This window comes from Haplochromis burtoni, unplaced genomic scaffold (genome assembly GCF_018398535.1).
Source record: "Haplochromis burtoni strain Fernald_Lab_line unplaced genomic scaffold, NCSU_Asbu1 Contig_96, whole genome shotgun sequence".
NCBI lineage: Eukaryota > Metazoa > Chordata > Actinopteri > Cichliformes > Cichlidae > Haplochromis > Haplochromis burtoni.
In genome coordinates, this window is record NW_024582457.1 from 1,982,047 (window position 1) to 1,997,331 (window position 15,285).

The 15,285-nt window shown below is 42.8% G+C and overlaps 2 protein-coding genes across 6 annotated transcripts in view; one reads left to right on the plus strand and one right to left on the minus strand.

Moving 5' to 3' along the window:
- Positions 1-237: 237 nt before the first annotated feature.
- On the minus strand, positions 238-3,109 carry map10 (microtubule associated protein 10). Its single transcript, XM_005927156.3, has one exon. The coding sequence runs from the start codon at positions 2,990-2,992 to the stop codon at positions 509-511; it is 2,484 nt and encodes an 827-aa protein (XP_005927218.1). The 5' UTR covers positions 2,993-3,109; the 3' UTR covers positions 238-508.
- A 395-nt stretch (positions 3,110-3,504) lies between these two features.
- Positions 3,505-15,285, plus strand: part of LOC102311160 (signal-induced proliferation-associated 1-like protein 2) — an 88,096-nt gene continuing 76,315 nt past the window's right edge. For 3 of the 5 annotated variants that reach the window (XM_042222887.1, XM_005927157.3, XM_005927160.3), the window contains exon 1: positions 3,505-3,770. The gene's annotated coding sequence lies outside the window, so the exon portion shown is untranslated. The remainder of the gene's footprint in view (positions 3,771-15,285) is intronic. The other 2 variants (XM_005927159.3, XM_005927161.3) reach the window with 2 other exon arrangements.

The window sequence follows — 15,285 nt, forward strand, 5'->3', positions numbered from 1 at the left end:
AAAAGACATAATTGAAAGTGGTATGAGGTTGTATCATGCCTGATAATTTATTTATCTGTATACATATAAATATTATTTCCATACAGTCTTTGTTTTCCTTGTCAAATGATATGAGGGGATAAATGGAAAGTAGCAGGTGGAATTTAAATGCCCTGAAATCAGGAGCTGCTACAGGACCTGGAGATTTTCAGCTTGTGACTAAATCTGCTGATTTGGCGCTTTTATGCTAAATGATTTGCATAAATGGCACGCTTATAGAGATTTTTCATCCTCTTATATGTTATCTAAAGACTCATGGCCCAAAGCTTAATGCAATTATCTAGTAGCTCCAGTATTAACTGAGTGATTAAGATAAAAAATGACTACAAAATTTCCAAAAACGTCTTTATTCAAGAGCATTTGCAGACATTATGAAAAGGAATTAAATATACAAGTTGATTTCTTTGCTACATACAATACTACAATTCTTGATGTTACCATAGGGTATATTTATATGCTTTTTTCCCCTTTACATAGTGTACCCAGGGAGTTTGCTGGCCACTAGCTCAGAGATATGCTGATACTCTTTCCTGAAATCCAGAGATCCCAGTTCATCCTCCAGTTCCTCTACCTCCTGGGGTTCAACGGAGGACACAGAGTCTGCAGACAATCCTCGACTGGGGATGCTGTGGTTGGCTAACACGCTCGTCTGACCTCTCGATGACATCAAACTCTCAGTGCAGGGAGTCATTTCCACTCTGCCACTCGCTGACATCTGCTTTCTACTTTGCAGGGAGGCTGACCTGTCTCTGTCACACTCATCAGATGAACAGCTGAGGGCAGAGGTTTGGGTACGAGGTCGGATGATGTGTGTACCCCTCAGAGTATGCTTTGGAGAGCTGGGGGCTTTGATGGGCACAGGAAGGGGGACTGATCTTCTCTGGACGCTGTCGGATTCCGAATCAGAGTTCCAAAAGCGAACTGGAGACTTTGGAGTCTTTGCTCTGGAGGGCTCGGGGCTGCTCAAAGGGTCAGGAGAGTAGGCATCACTGGGCTCGAGACTGTTAAAGTCATCAACATAGTCTGCTTCCTCATTTCCAGCCCAGCTGGAGTCTGAAAATGAAGACTTTGAGCTGCTGCGTCTGCGGCTTCTTGAAGATTCAATTTTATCTCCGCGCCTGTCAGATTCAGACTGTGATTGATCTGATTCGCTGTGATGCTTGCTCTTGTCTTTGCTTTGGGGAACACTGTCAGTATCCACGCTGGGGATGTGAATACATTTCGAGAGTCTTTCAGAAAGAAGAGCCTTTTCTGAAGTTGTCGGAGAGCCTCTGCATTGTTTACCCTCGACTTTCACATGCTGTTTTTTCTGTTTTAGTGTGACTGTTTCCTGTAGCGCAGAATCCCGGCTGATGCTCTGCATCACCGTCTCAATATTTTCATTAAAATCAGAGCTCCTCTTTATTACTGACTTCCTTTTTCCAGACTTAATGGTTTTATGACCTAACCCAGTCTTTTCGTTTACTTGTGTTTTATTGTGTTTTAACTCCTCACATTCACGACGGTTTACTCTGAGAGGAGAAATCTGCTTCAGCCTTAGATTAAACGTTTTAGTTGTTCCACACACAAGCTTCTTCCTGGGTGATTTACATGAGCTTTTGTTCTCAAGCAACATATTTTCTTTTATGTCCTTTAGTTTTACAGAATCAGGTCTAACTATATGTGTGGAAACATTTCTGGAGGAATGAAAGCTTCTCAGATGAGGAAAAGTTTCCTGTTTGGTTTTCTTCAGGGATTTGGTTTGTGCCTTCTGTGGTGTGTTTTTAGCTGAGAGCTCTGCAGAAGCAGGCCTGTATATCCAAGCGAGACTGGGGTGAACAGTCAAGGGCTGGTTGCTGTTTAGCTGTGACAGTTCGACGAGCAGAGCGTTTAGCAAAGGCATCCGCTGTAAGGCTTCCCCGAGGACATTTGGAGGCATTGTGCTTGTTTCTTGGTTTCTTATTTTCGCATCATGTCTCACTTCTGAATGCATCGCTGGAGAACTTGGACTTTCCACTTCCTTTTCATCCACTTCTTCCTCTGAACATGAATCTTCAAAAACAGGAGCTTCTGAATCCAGAGTCCATGATTTGTAATCACCTTGTTCATTTACTCCTTTTTCCTCTGCAGAATAGTAAAGATGTGGGGGACAGAATACAGTTAAATCCTCCTCAGAATCATTTTCAGCTTCGTCTTGTGGTCTGTGTTCAGTACCATCAAACACGTCATCGTCTTCCTCCTCCTTTCTATCTTTACTTATCAAAACTTCTGCATTTACCTCCCCTTTGCTTTGGGCTTTTCCGCTACACTGTGGGGTTGGTGAGCAGACATTTCCAGAGTCAGGAGGCTGCGATGTAGACTTGTTTGTCTCCTTGACATGTTCTTGTCCCTGCTGCCCTCCAGGCACTCTCTCCCTCTCTGTGATGTGTGGCAGCAGACTCGCTCCTAGACATAACAGTTTATAACTCAGGGACATTGCTCCGACTTTCTCCCCCGCGAGGTTGCATATAGAGACAACAAGCCCCCTTTCTATGTGATAGGAGGGACTAGAAACCCCCCGTTCAGTCACATCCTGCCTGATTCTGTCCATCGCTTTAGCCAGTGATATCATACAGGAGCCGACTAACTTGGGACTCTCCTCTGTAACATCCAGCACCATACCATACAGCGGGGTGTTGGACAGCTGTACGTGCAGTGAGTTTAAGTCCATTTTGAAGAAACAACACTTTCCTCTGTTAAAGGCGAACATTCCAGGTTTCTCCTTTTCATTGTGCCCGGGGTTGTTACTGCTCCCGCTGATCTGCTGCTGTTGCTGCTGTGACTGATAAATTAGCAGCGTCGGAAAGTTCAGGAGTGTGACTCCCAGAGCCAACTCGTTAAGGATTTTACAATTTTTCTCTACTCGAATGTATTCCACTAAAAGCTCCAATGAAAACAGAGTCTCCGGATTATCGCTGTTTAGTTGTCCCGACATCCCGAAAGCTGTTTGGCCACAGAGAACCAAAGGGCTAACTATCAAGATGTCAGATAATCTGCTAACAAGCGGTTTTAGCTTCCATCGGCTTCCATGGAAACAGCTGTCGCAAGGGTTTTACGTCAGAGCGCGAGATTTGTGGGAAATGATGTTTCTCTACATACGGACTTAATTAATTACCCAGTCGACAATTTCGGGGGAGGTGTTTTTTTTGCGCGTTTTATTTATTTTTTAATAAAATAGCTATTACTTAAATTTGGAGCGCTTGTTCACAAGTTTAAATCGAGAAGCATAGAAAGCACAAAAACCGATAGACACGGAAAGAAAAGCGATATTCAGGTAGTTCGAGGGAGTAACTTTCCTGCAGTTCACCAGATGGTGCCACTGTGGGGCTTATTGGACTTATACCCTAAAATAAACTCGTGGCAAATAGCAAGAAAGCCACCAGACTTAGTTTGCAGGACAGTTTCATTAGACGCCTTTAGGTTCGTGTGGGGGGTTAGGGTTTATCTGGTAGTCTTCCTTCAATATTAACCTACAAACCTATATGTATAGGTCATCACAGGGGAGCGGAATAGCGGTGGGCGGAGCCTCGCTGCGTGTCGTCATCACGCAGAAAGGTGCTGGATGGGTATCGCTATGGTCCGTGCTACTTCAGTCTGCCGGAGACTGAAAGGGGGAGATGTGAGAGCGACTACGGCAGCTTCAGCTGGTTTTACCTTTTACGGATAACTAACGCCGTTAACAACCGGGACAGGACACCGGCTCGGATTTGAAGGTAAGGCTTGCACGCCCTTTTTCGTTCTACCTCTGAAGGTAGCAACAAAGTAAAAAAGTGAAGCTGGGGAACTAAAAGCGGGGACCGCTGCACACGGGCAGAGTGGCAGAGGCGTACAAACTCAGCTGGCACGTCGATGGTAATGGTGAACACAAAGGATAAAGTTGATTTCAATCACCGATGGTGGTGCAGTCCGAGCGAGGGGTGGAGGTTATGATGTTTCAGGAGTGGACTTTATGTATATATATAACCTATATTTGTCTCTGTTCCTTATGGCTTATGCTACTGGTCAGTTTAACTGGATTCCTGTTTGTTTACTCAGGACATTGCAAGCTTTACAAATAAAGCAGTTTCAGCGTAAAACATCTTTATTTTAACATTCTTGGAGACAGAGTGCAAGCTTCTTATTTCGGTGGGATTTTGAAGGAACTGTGTGTTTGATAACGTTTACTTATGGTAGTGGTGATGGTTTGTGATGGGGGGACGTGGGGGCACAGTGGACTGGAGTATTTTTGAATGAATCTATTTTGAGTGGCGTGCTTCCATTAAAACGGTGGGGGGCGATAAAGGCAGCTTTGTCCAACTGGCCGTGTGTAATAAAGCCTTCACTTGCTTACCAGCCCATATGCTCTCACCAACCATATTTAATATTTTCCTCCGAGAACCTGAGTGGGATATGTTTTGGTTTTTTTTAATGTAAACAATTTGCTGTTGTGTTTTGTGTCCTTTTTGTGGTTTTACTTTGCAGCAGGTTGTTATTATGAGCAGACAAAAGACAGTTGCCCCCTCCAACAGTCCCGGTTGTTTGGTTTCTTCATAAATAATATCTGGCAGCCAGCTTCTACACAGCATATTCAATCTTGTTTGGTTGCTGGCCGCTTCTGTGACCTATTCAACATACACTGCACTGTATACTCCACTGGGAAAGTAAGTCCAGTGTTGTTTGTCCTTAAGCACCGTATCCTTCCTGCAGGAAGTTGAGCCTCCGCGGTAACTAAATCCCCAATAAAGGAAAATAAATAGGCCCAATTCTCTGCTGATGGAAGGCTACAGATACGACTAGGTGCTAGGAGTGTAAATCCTGAGTTTCTATTGCTTAATTTACAGTCCTCTGCATGCGTTTCCTTTTGTCTTTGCAGCTTACATCTGACCACATCAAGCATACATAGTTCTCTGCTCCCGGAGCGCTTAAAATCAATAAGGCACCATTATTTTTCACAGGGTTTTGAGTCTGGGAAAGATTAGTTTTCCAGGGGATTTGCCGAACTAAGTAGGCAGAGAAGTGTTTTAAGATGGTATGTTCATGGCCTGCTTTAATGTTTAACTTTTTCTTTCTTTACTTTTAACACTAAAAATGCTTGGCTTAACTGCAGCTGTCATAGGTCTGCATGTTAGGGAAGCAACCTGAACGGGTGCAAAGATGTCTGTAATGATGTGTGGAATATTAAGCAATATTATGCATAATAGTCAATTGTTATTATTCTTTGTACATAATGGAACCCTAATCCCTTTTATCTTCTCATTCTCGCTATCATCATGCACATATTTCTATTAGGCTACCTTTCTAGGTTGGATTAATGTCTTTTGTCTTTTGTTAATTTCTGGCTGCTGAGTTTTACATTTGAAAGTTACGTTGTAGAAGCAAATGTAGGGGTTTTTTTTTTCAGATGATAAAAGATGAAAGATAATGTAGATGAGATTAAGGGTCCTGGGTACCCCATCTCACCCCCTGTCATTGGCACACTCCTGGAGCAAGACTTGCTCAGCAGCCACAATAATGACAGTGCCGTGGTAACTCCTTCAATCTTAATTTGAATAGGGATCTGTTGTGTTCTGCCATCAATAGGTTGCTGAGAGGGCCCCAAAGAAGAAATATGTGCTCATCTATTTCTAACAGCGCCTTCTGCATGACTAACCAGACAATGGGTAATTGAGCCAGATAGATATGTCTTTCAAAATAAAGTTATGTGCGCAGCTGAACAATAAGGCACCTGTCAGGTCTGGCAGAGAAACGGCTTCCTGTGACATGCCCGTGGGCCATATCCAGTTGTTATCATTGCAGAGCTGTTTAGGATGTCTTCCGGGCTACTGGGCCTGGAGTCGCCTAACTAGAATTACATCCATTATCCTTGGGTTGTGTCACAGAAATTGTCTGTGAAGATGTTACTGTAACACATCGATTATTTAACAGTGTTGGCGGATATCAGTCTTCTCACATCAGTTGCTTGCTTGGGATGTTTCTGTTCTTTCTGTTGTTTCTGTTCCCACGGTGCTTTCTTACCAGCATGCTGACAAGTCATAATTTGGAAAACAGCAGAAGTGAAACAAAACTGCTAAAGGTCTTGTGTTTAAGCCAGGGTTTTTTGTTTTTTTTTTTAAATAATGATGATGCATTTCTCGCCATTGAAGGATTCTCTTGCAACCATTTCCAACCAGTCCCACACCCCTTTCATGTGATGAGGATCAGAAACCTCGTCTGGTGCGTGCCAGCTGACTGGCTGGCTGGCTAGCTAGGAGTCACAATGGGTCTCCCCAACCAAATCCTGTTGCTTCAAAACCAACCAACCAGCAGACAGGGGATCACATGCTGCCTGCTCATGTTGTGAGAGCCACTCTTTCTCTCCACCTTTTTTGCCAGCCTTTGTTTTGATTGCGGTCTGGATTTATGGAAGGATTTAAGTCAACTCACCGCTGTCAGGACAGCATAGATGAAGTCATTAGGATAATGTTGTTGTCGTTTTTTGTGAATTTAGTCTTTGCTCCACTTGGGGTCTGTTTGTGATGGATGTGGGTGATTCACTAAGCACTGTTCATAATGTGCCCAGAGTAGACAAAAGCTTCCTTTTTAATTTGGGATTATGAAATTTGTATCGCTGATGATCGGGTAAAAGCACCAGAACTATCATCAGTACCCCTCATTTATGTGGTAAACAATAAACCTTCCACATGGTTCTCAGAGGAGTATTGAGATATCTTGTTCTCGCTGCTGATCAGCATGGTGATTTTCCTATTGGGTTATTCATCAATTTTGTCTGCACTGTGCACAGTATGGTTTCTTAATGTGCAATCATTGTAATAGTATTAAGATGCTAATTTTCTTGCTTAGTCACTGGTTTGTGTGGTTTGTGCCAGTATTCATCTCAGGAAATCACTGTGAGAACAGGCCTTCCTAGTTCCATATTTCCACTCCTTATGCAAGATGGGCAATTGAGACGTTATGGCTTGCGGTTTGTATCCTGGGAACATGGTAATAGCCTTGGTGTCTGGGACATGTATCCTTTGTTAATCTTTGTTGACCTTACTTTGGCATCTGATAGCGTCAGCAGGAGTGAAGGATGCTATACAATGTTTTGAAGCTCCTTGGCTCTAAGTCAGACAGTGACTAAGGAATGGCATGTTGCATTTTATATGCTTAACACATTACTGTTGCTTGTCATGAAGACCAGCTTAACCAGCGTTGACCTTACCGTTTAACATGACCCCCACATAATTTTCAAAACCAGGCTGTATCCTGTTTGCATGACAGACAGATGTGATGTTGACTACATGGCAGTGGTTTACAGACAGCAGACTGTACAACAATGCTTTGTCTGAAAGAAAATTGTTAATTGTCCACATGCCAGACAGAATTGTGAAATATGGGGCTTCTTGGTCTCGGTGAGGCTGCCTGTTTAAATAAAAGACTTAATAATTTAATATAGAAGGAATATCATTGCCATACTTATTAGCCATTCCCTCACCTCAAATCACAGGTTTATCCATACAGTCAGTATGGTGGTTTGTTAGAGTTGTGAGGGTTGTTGTTTCACCAGACTCATATTTAACATTGACTTTTTAAAAACGAAAATTAAAAAAGTCCCGTACATTATAGATTTGCAGCTGAGAAGCATGTGGGCGAATGCTTCTTCCTGCCCCAATGAGCTATGCTCACACTCACTGTGTTTGTACCATAAAGGCTGGAGAAATGCCAGTGAAAGTTATTTATGTGCTTTGTCTAAATGTTTTGTCGCTGGTCTGCAATGGAGAGGATAAGTCCTGGCTAGTCACTGACTTGATGGGAGCCAAGACCGGCAGTGACCCATAGGTTAAGTCAGTCTGTGTTTCCCCCGACAGGCCCGCACAATCGGGACAGCTGACCTCTGTTGTTGCAGCCAGCCCCCTTTGGGAGATAAGGAGGATTTGGTGCCCCTGTGCATACCTCCTCCCTACCGTAGTGGAAAAGAATAGCCCTGTTTAAGTAAATGGACATGACTGGGTGAAGATGATGCAGACAGAGTCCAGACAGGATGTCATTTCTGTACACTTTTCTATCTTCGTCTGTTTATTGGAACCTCAGTATATCACATGTGTCACACACAGGAAGTGGAACCGGTTACTTGTTAGGAATGTTGCTTTTACTCTGTTTGATTAAATGTGTGTCTAATTTGATTGGATCACAAATTGGTTGTAGTTTTTTCACCTGTGTCTGTCATGTGTCATTTGACTACTTCTAATAGAAAGTCAAAGGCCCCCGTAAACAGTTGCTTCTTCCACCTATCATCAGTCAAATTTGATTGGCAGAGACCAATCAACTGCAGTGATATGCAAGTAAGGCTTATTCCAACTGTAGGAAAGATGCATATGATTTTGTATTTAGTGCTGTCCACTTGGAATCTGATCTCTCTGTCTTGCATGCACGCACACCTATTGTATCAGCCCAGAGATCCAGAATCAGCGTTTCCCTGTTGTTTTCCCATATTACTCAAGATATTGTGTTTTCCCTGATACAAATGTATATAATAGTCATCATGGTATTCCTTGAAAGTACAGAAAACTGCTCCTGTAGTCTTAAAATGTGGGCCAAAGTGACACAAAGCCCCTCCCGTGCATGCATCAGTGTCCTTGACTGTCAGATCGACCTGGGATAAGCTAAGGCATTTTAAGCGTTAAAAGTGCACGACTGGTTTCTGATAGAGGATGATTGTAATTAACAACTGAAATGGAGCAGATCTGTGACAGATGTGCCATAAAGTGCTCGGGCTTTAGTGTGTGTGTGTGTGTGTGTGTGTGTGTGTGTGTGTGTGTGTGTGTGTGTGAGAGAATCACTGAGGCATTGCTGCTGGGGCCAGTATCCTTCACTTAACCTCGTGAGCACACTGCAGTGCTTCTACACTGTTGTTGAGCACAAGGTTATGACAAAAATCATTATAATCTACATTGGTAGGAGGGTGGCTTCAATGAATATCGCACTGTAGAGCTTAAGCGGTAACAAAAGGCTCAAGTTTTAATATTAGAAATATAAAATGTATGTCTAGACAGCGATGCAGAATTTTAACTCCTTTTCGCTATATGATGGGATTATTTTGTTTTTCTGTGTGTTGCCCTGTTGTGCCTTGTTTGCAGAGTGGTATGTGCAGGATTTCTGTTGTGTTCAGCCTTTTTCAAAAGGAAGGAACTTTCTCCTAAACAGCCCTTTGTCAATTGTGAGAGAGTGTTGCTTTTTTTTTTTTCCTTTTATAGCCGGTTCCTTTCATGTTCCCAGATCAATGACATGAGACAAATTAGAAAGTCTAGTCATGGTCTGTAGCCTGTCATTGTGTTTTTAAAAGTACTGATGAGACATATTGGGAGGAGGATGTTATTCTTGTTTGTGCTTCCACTGCTCCATAAATCAGATGATAATGAGTTTAGCTACCCTGGGAATCACCAAAACTAAAACAAATGTGGCCATTTGTACTTTTATTGTCACTGCGAATTTTGAAGTGGTGTGATGCAATGCGTTATTGTGATTGTGTAATTTCTTTCGACTCAAGCGGAAAGCTATTAAAATCTTAAGTGTTGGCTCGAAGAGGTCAGAGCTGTTCTTCCAAGCTCCATTTGGTGCACATAAACATCATAGTGTCTTCAAAATCCTTTAAATATAAATATTTGGTTTCTTGGAGTTCAGTTTAGATACTTTCTCATTCATGGGGATGACATTACTGGGACATTACTGTGAAGCTTTTTTTTTTTTTTTTTTTTTTTTAAAAGAAAGTCATTTACAGCACAGAAATGGCTGTACGTGATGTTGCTTTTGGCCTATTCTTGTAAGTTGGTATAGTCTGAATATTTTAGACACGCCTGAGATAATACAGGGAAACCTTTTACACAAAGTAGATGGGAAGGCTAAAGCAGAAAGAAGCTGAACAGTCAGCTTGGCCTTTCCTTGTTCTTGGGGCAGCAGCGGTATGATATGTTTAAGGAGCACCGGCCCAGCCAAGCAGATCTAATATGCTAGAACATTATATTCCATCTCTTTTTTTCCCTTCCTATTTATTTCTTTGTCTAGCCCTGCTTCTATGGGATTTGTAGAGATTATTGATAGAGGATAATGATCTTGAGTGACAGTGGCCTGATTTTCTTTTTTCCTTTTTCTTTCTTCTGTAATCGCACTGTTTGTCACTGTGAAGGAGATCAACTGCCCCCTCCTCCTCCTCTGCAGCGGAGTGTATTGAAAGCTGCTGTGGATGTTTGGAGGTTAGCCACAGGGGGTGGCAAGATGCAGAATGCAGAGCTAGAGGGAAAGCACTGAGTGCTAGTCTTTATATGGGTTTACTGCCTTTAAAAGAAGAGGAAAATAAGATTACATAACACAATCAGGACAAACAGTGTCTCAGACACTATGCTAGGACCCCGACAGGAGATTTGTGTATTTGTAATTCTTACATAGCTCCACAGCTGTGTGTTCATTCAGTGCTTACCTTCCCCAGGCCATGTTTACTGGAAGCCTTTGGAAGCTCTCTGAAATGTAAACAGGACTGTAGGGCCACAGGCAGTTCAGTGCTAAGCTGCATGAGCTCAAGCCAAAACACAACGAACCAATGAACACACAAATGCTAGATGCACAGCCAGGTGCTGTATATCTGACCGCAGGAGCAGCTGTATAATTACATTGTTCTCATCTGTCTCAAGATGATCTGTGTTTGGGAAGAAAACACAAATACCAAAGGACAGAGGTCAGAGGAATCTGCCAACCTTTGATGGATAGTTTGCAGTGCATTTACTTCAATATCCTCACAGAAAGCTAAGCTAGCTACACGGCTAGTCATCAGGTCACACACGCAGATCTCTCAGGTGATGACATTTGACATATCCTGGGGGTCCATAACGAGAGAAATTAGTGTCAGTTAATTATTTCCTGTCATTTTGCTTAATTTCCACTGAAAGGCGGTCTGAGCCCGAGGGTCCCTGAGGAAAGGTCTTGCTTTTCCCTTTCCTCACACAGAGACGTTTTCTTATTTAGTCAATGCTGACTTGTTTGTTATATATTTGCTGTTGTCCTGCAGAATAGACAACGTGCCCATGGCAAGGTGGTGTACAGTAAGGCCTCATTCACCAAAGATTATGTGTGAAAATTGTCTGCTCTTCTTATGCATATGAGCTTGCTCTTTCTTTGTATAGGCTTCAAATTTTCACTGGAAACTCAACAGTTGTTGTTTGGGAAAGAGACTGAATGAAGGACCAAAGGGAACAAAAACAACAACAACAAGATATTCATTTGCACAGGAGAATTTTTATATATAGATAGATATACACACACACACACACACACACACACACACACACACACACACACACACACACACACACACACACACAGAGTACAGGTTAGGTTACATGTGTGGGTTTTTTTCCATTATAAATTATACACATGGGAGCAAGATCACAGATGACACAGTAATCATTACAAATGACAAAGGTTCCATACTATCAGGCTAGTGTAATAACTGTGTAATAGCCTCTTTGTAATAACTGTGAGGGTCTTCTGTGACCTTAATCCCATGTGACTCGGCCACATCCATGATTTTAAAGTAAAAAATCCCCTGCTCTGCTACCAACCACATCCAAACAATGTAATAATGTCAGTGGTGCAAATCAGTACCTTTTTATTATTGCTTTCTCTCTTTTTGCCGTGTGTGTGTGTGTGTGTGTGTGTGTGTGTGTGTGTCTGTGTGTGTGTGTGTGTGTGTGTGTGTTTGTTCTCAGCATCTTTCTTCGGCCTGTTTCCATCTTTTAAAGGCTGCACTGGCTTTTTGAGTGCACATTCACATTCACGGGGCTCAGGTTGTTACACAGCATGGAGACCCATTCGCAGAAAGAGCCTGCTCAAATCCATTAGAAGAGCGAAATCTCAAAGGATGATGAAATGGATGTGAGGCAGCATGCGGTAAGGAACATTTAGCTGTCTTTCTTCAGTACGCTCAACATTTATTCTGACATCATATCCAATGGGTAATGTCTGTTAATTCCAGTAAAACATAAACACCACTATCCCGTATGAATGTGGTGCACGAAATATAGACGTGGGGTTTGTCATTTCAAAATCAAATGAGCTCCCCCGGTTGTACAAATTCTGTGGGAATAGGGCTATCAGTGCTGAAAAGAAGCATGATAGGATTTTGCCCCAGGAGTCTCATTGTGGGCTGTGCTTATTATTGATTTAATATTGAACCGAATAGTGTTAGTGTCTGTGGTTTCTCAGGGATGATAGTAATGCTAAGAAATCAAATATTTCAAGGTCAGATGCAAACGTTACCCAACAGACTCCAACAAAGTGCTAAAGTATGTGTATCTCTTATTAACCAGGCAGATTTGGTGTGTAGGAACAGCTTGTGGGAGTCATTCATCTTATCAGCCCTTGCTGGAAATAGTCCAGCAATCTACCAAAATAAAAGCAAGGCTTTCCTCTGTTCCACTGAGTCGGTGTAACTTATACTGATGCCAGCGCCTGGTGATTTCTCCAAATGCTGCCATCTTGGTGACATTCTTGGGAGCCTGCTGCAGTTTAGAGATAAGGAAGTGAGGAATAGTAAAGTCTGTCCAGTGCTGTGATTAAGGACAGTCACCTTCCTGTGCGCAATCTTCATCTTGTGACTGATCTCTGCACGACTGAGGTCAAGTACATTAAAGACTCTAGCTCCGGCTCTGTGTATGTCAATCCGATATTGCATAAATATTGATGTCAAAAGACGTGCATTCACTAGCGGAAGAGAAGCTGCGGTGTGGGGTAGAATCGTACTCCTTATGACTGTTGGGATTTTATTTCCACTCTTTGTTCACTCCCTCCCTTCCTTCATAAGGGCACCTCATCAGATCGTTGGCCTCAATCTGTTCTAAAGCTCAAAGGTCACTCAATCACCAAGGACCCACACGTCAGGTCCTATCAGTAAACCTGGCTCCTGGTAGGAGGAATTAATTCATCTGTTTTCATCTCCTTGGACACTTTTCTTCATTTACCATTCAAAAAACCCCAAAACAAAACAAAAAAAAAGCAGACTGTGTGGAAGCCGAATAAAGTAAAAGCAATAATTTCCCAACCTCCTCTCCACACTTTTTGTTTTTAACGTTTTATAAGTTATGTGAACATATAAATCCAGACAATTAGTAGAGGTTGATGATGGCTTGCAAAAACGATATGTAGATATGCGCTGGAGTGCGTTTTTCATCACTCAGACTAAAGGAAGGACTGATTAGGTTTGGTGAAAGATCAAGGTGTCTGTGACCTCATGCACATCCTTTCTTGATAACACAATAAAGCCTGAGGGGATTTTGTGATGCTTCGCTGTTTTAAAATAAAAATGTTTTTGCCCATAAGTCAAGAGTTCATTTACTGATTGTGACAAAAGCACTCTCACATGTCTAATAGGATAAGATGATGAAGTGATGACATTTTATAAAAGTCAGACATGCATGGATCTGACCTGCTGGTTTCACTGGTTAGTTAACGTATACGACTTCTAGGCAGTAATTGTTTACGGCAGCTGACTCCCGTCTAAATCAGTGAGATCAAGCGTGGTGCTGACGGGCGGCAGAAAAGAGCGTAACAGATTTAGAGCAAAGTAATTTCCCTCGAGTATGGTAAGGTGTGCACAGTATTAAAGACAAAAAGTGCAGAGGCATGATGTGACAAAGATGCATTTTTGCAAATTTATGCAAAGGTGTGAGCGTGTGGGTGGCTTTTTTCTGGGGTGTTTTTTTTTTTTTTTTTGGGACACACTTGTAGCCACCACACCTCCCTTAAACACACCCACCACATGCCATGCCAGCTGCAGCTGTTGTGCCTCAATGCTGGAGATGTACAAAATTCCTCTCCCTCTGCAATTAGAGCTGGAGATTGCTGAATAGCACACATTGCAATGTCCTAAAATTGCTCTTGCTCTCCTTTCTTGCTCCCGAGAACTCTGAGTAAATAGAAAGCGATGAGAGCGAATCGCGAATAAACTGGCCCCGTCTGCCTCCGAGTTGACAGATTGTGTTTTGTGCGAGCTGCTCCTTGTGATGTGCCGTTACCCGGTTAAAGAAACCAAAGGGTGGAAAAAGGCCTCATTGATAGGGTGGGTTTCTCATGCCTGACTGGGAATGTTCGCTTTCCACAGAGTCAAGTGGTGCATTGTGATCTCAACCAAAGAAATGCAAATATATAGAACAGATGTACTACTTCTTTTCTTCCTCCCCCGTTTGTCGGCAGGAGTAATCTCTCACTCTGGTGGAAATTGTGTTGGGTGCACTCTGGGTGCAAGACTAAAGTGTTAACAAGGGAAAAGCCATGTCACCCTGGCACATGTGATGGCTGCCTGCCTTTCAGGGCCTTTTCTCAATAAGGCTAGATGCTCAGGAGAGATAAATGGAGGCTTTTGTGGCCTTTGCCAGAGGGAGAACTGCACAATGCAGGACACACACAGAGCGAGGTCTTTTCCAGAGAAAATGGTTAAAAGCAGCATTTCTACAGTCCCTCCTCCTTTCCCTCGCTTTCACTCACTCCTTCACTTTTCTCATGTCTCTCGCTCTTACCCGCTCACTCTCCAAATCTTTTCCTCCTCCGTGAGAACTGAACCTTGCTCCCATAATGTTTCCATAAAGGGGCTGAGGGAATGGAAATAACTCGGACCATTTCCCATCTCCTCCTTCTATCCATCCTCCCCCCACTTGCAGTCTCTTTACAGGGCTGTGGACAGTACCTAAACACACTGCTTTTAATGATATCGAGTGTTTTACACAGCTCCGAGCACTCGCAGAGTGCACCTCGTACACCCTGGTCTTTGCAGCCTTAATATAGCTGTGCTACTGCTGCTTGATCAGACATTACCAGGCCCCTCCACTAACAGGACTGCTTTGAACAGGATGGAGGTCAAATTGGTCTTCTGCCTGAGATTTGAAGTACCACTACACAGCCAGGAGACACTGCCTCTGAATTACAAGCTATTGTGCTCCTCTTTCACTATTACCTATCATCTTTTGTTATTAAGGGTCTCTCTGCCTTCTTTCATTCTTGCTTTTTCAAGTTAATTTTTACTTTTTGATACAGTCATTATTTCCCATGCCCACTCTGCCCATTCTTTTTTGTCCTGTCTCTTTATCTTTCCCTTCCCCTTTGTGACTCTTTGCATATTATTGTCTTAACTGTCGCAATGTTGCTGTCTGGGGTTTTACATGTAGATTTGCATGTCGGTTGTTGCCTGCATCTACCGGCCATCCTGCTAGCGCAGGGCAAACTCTC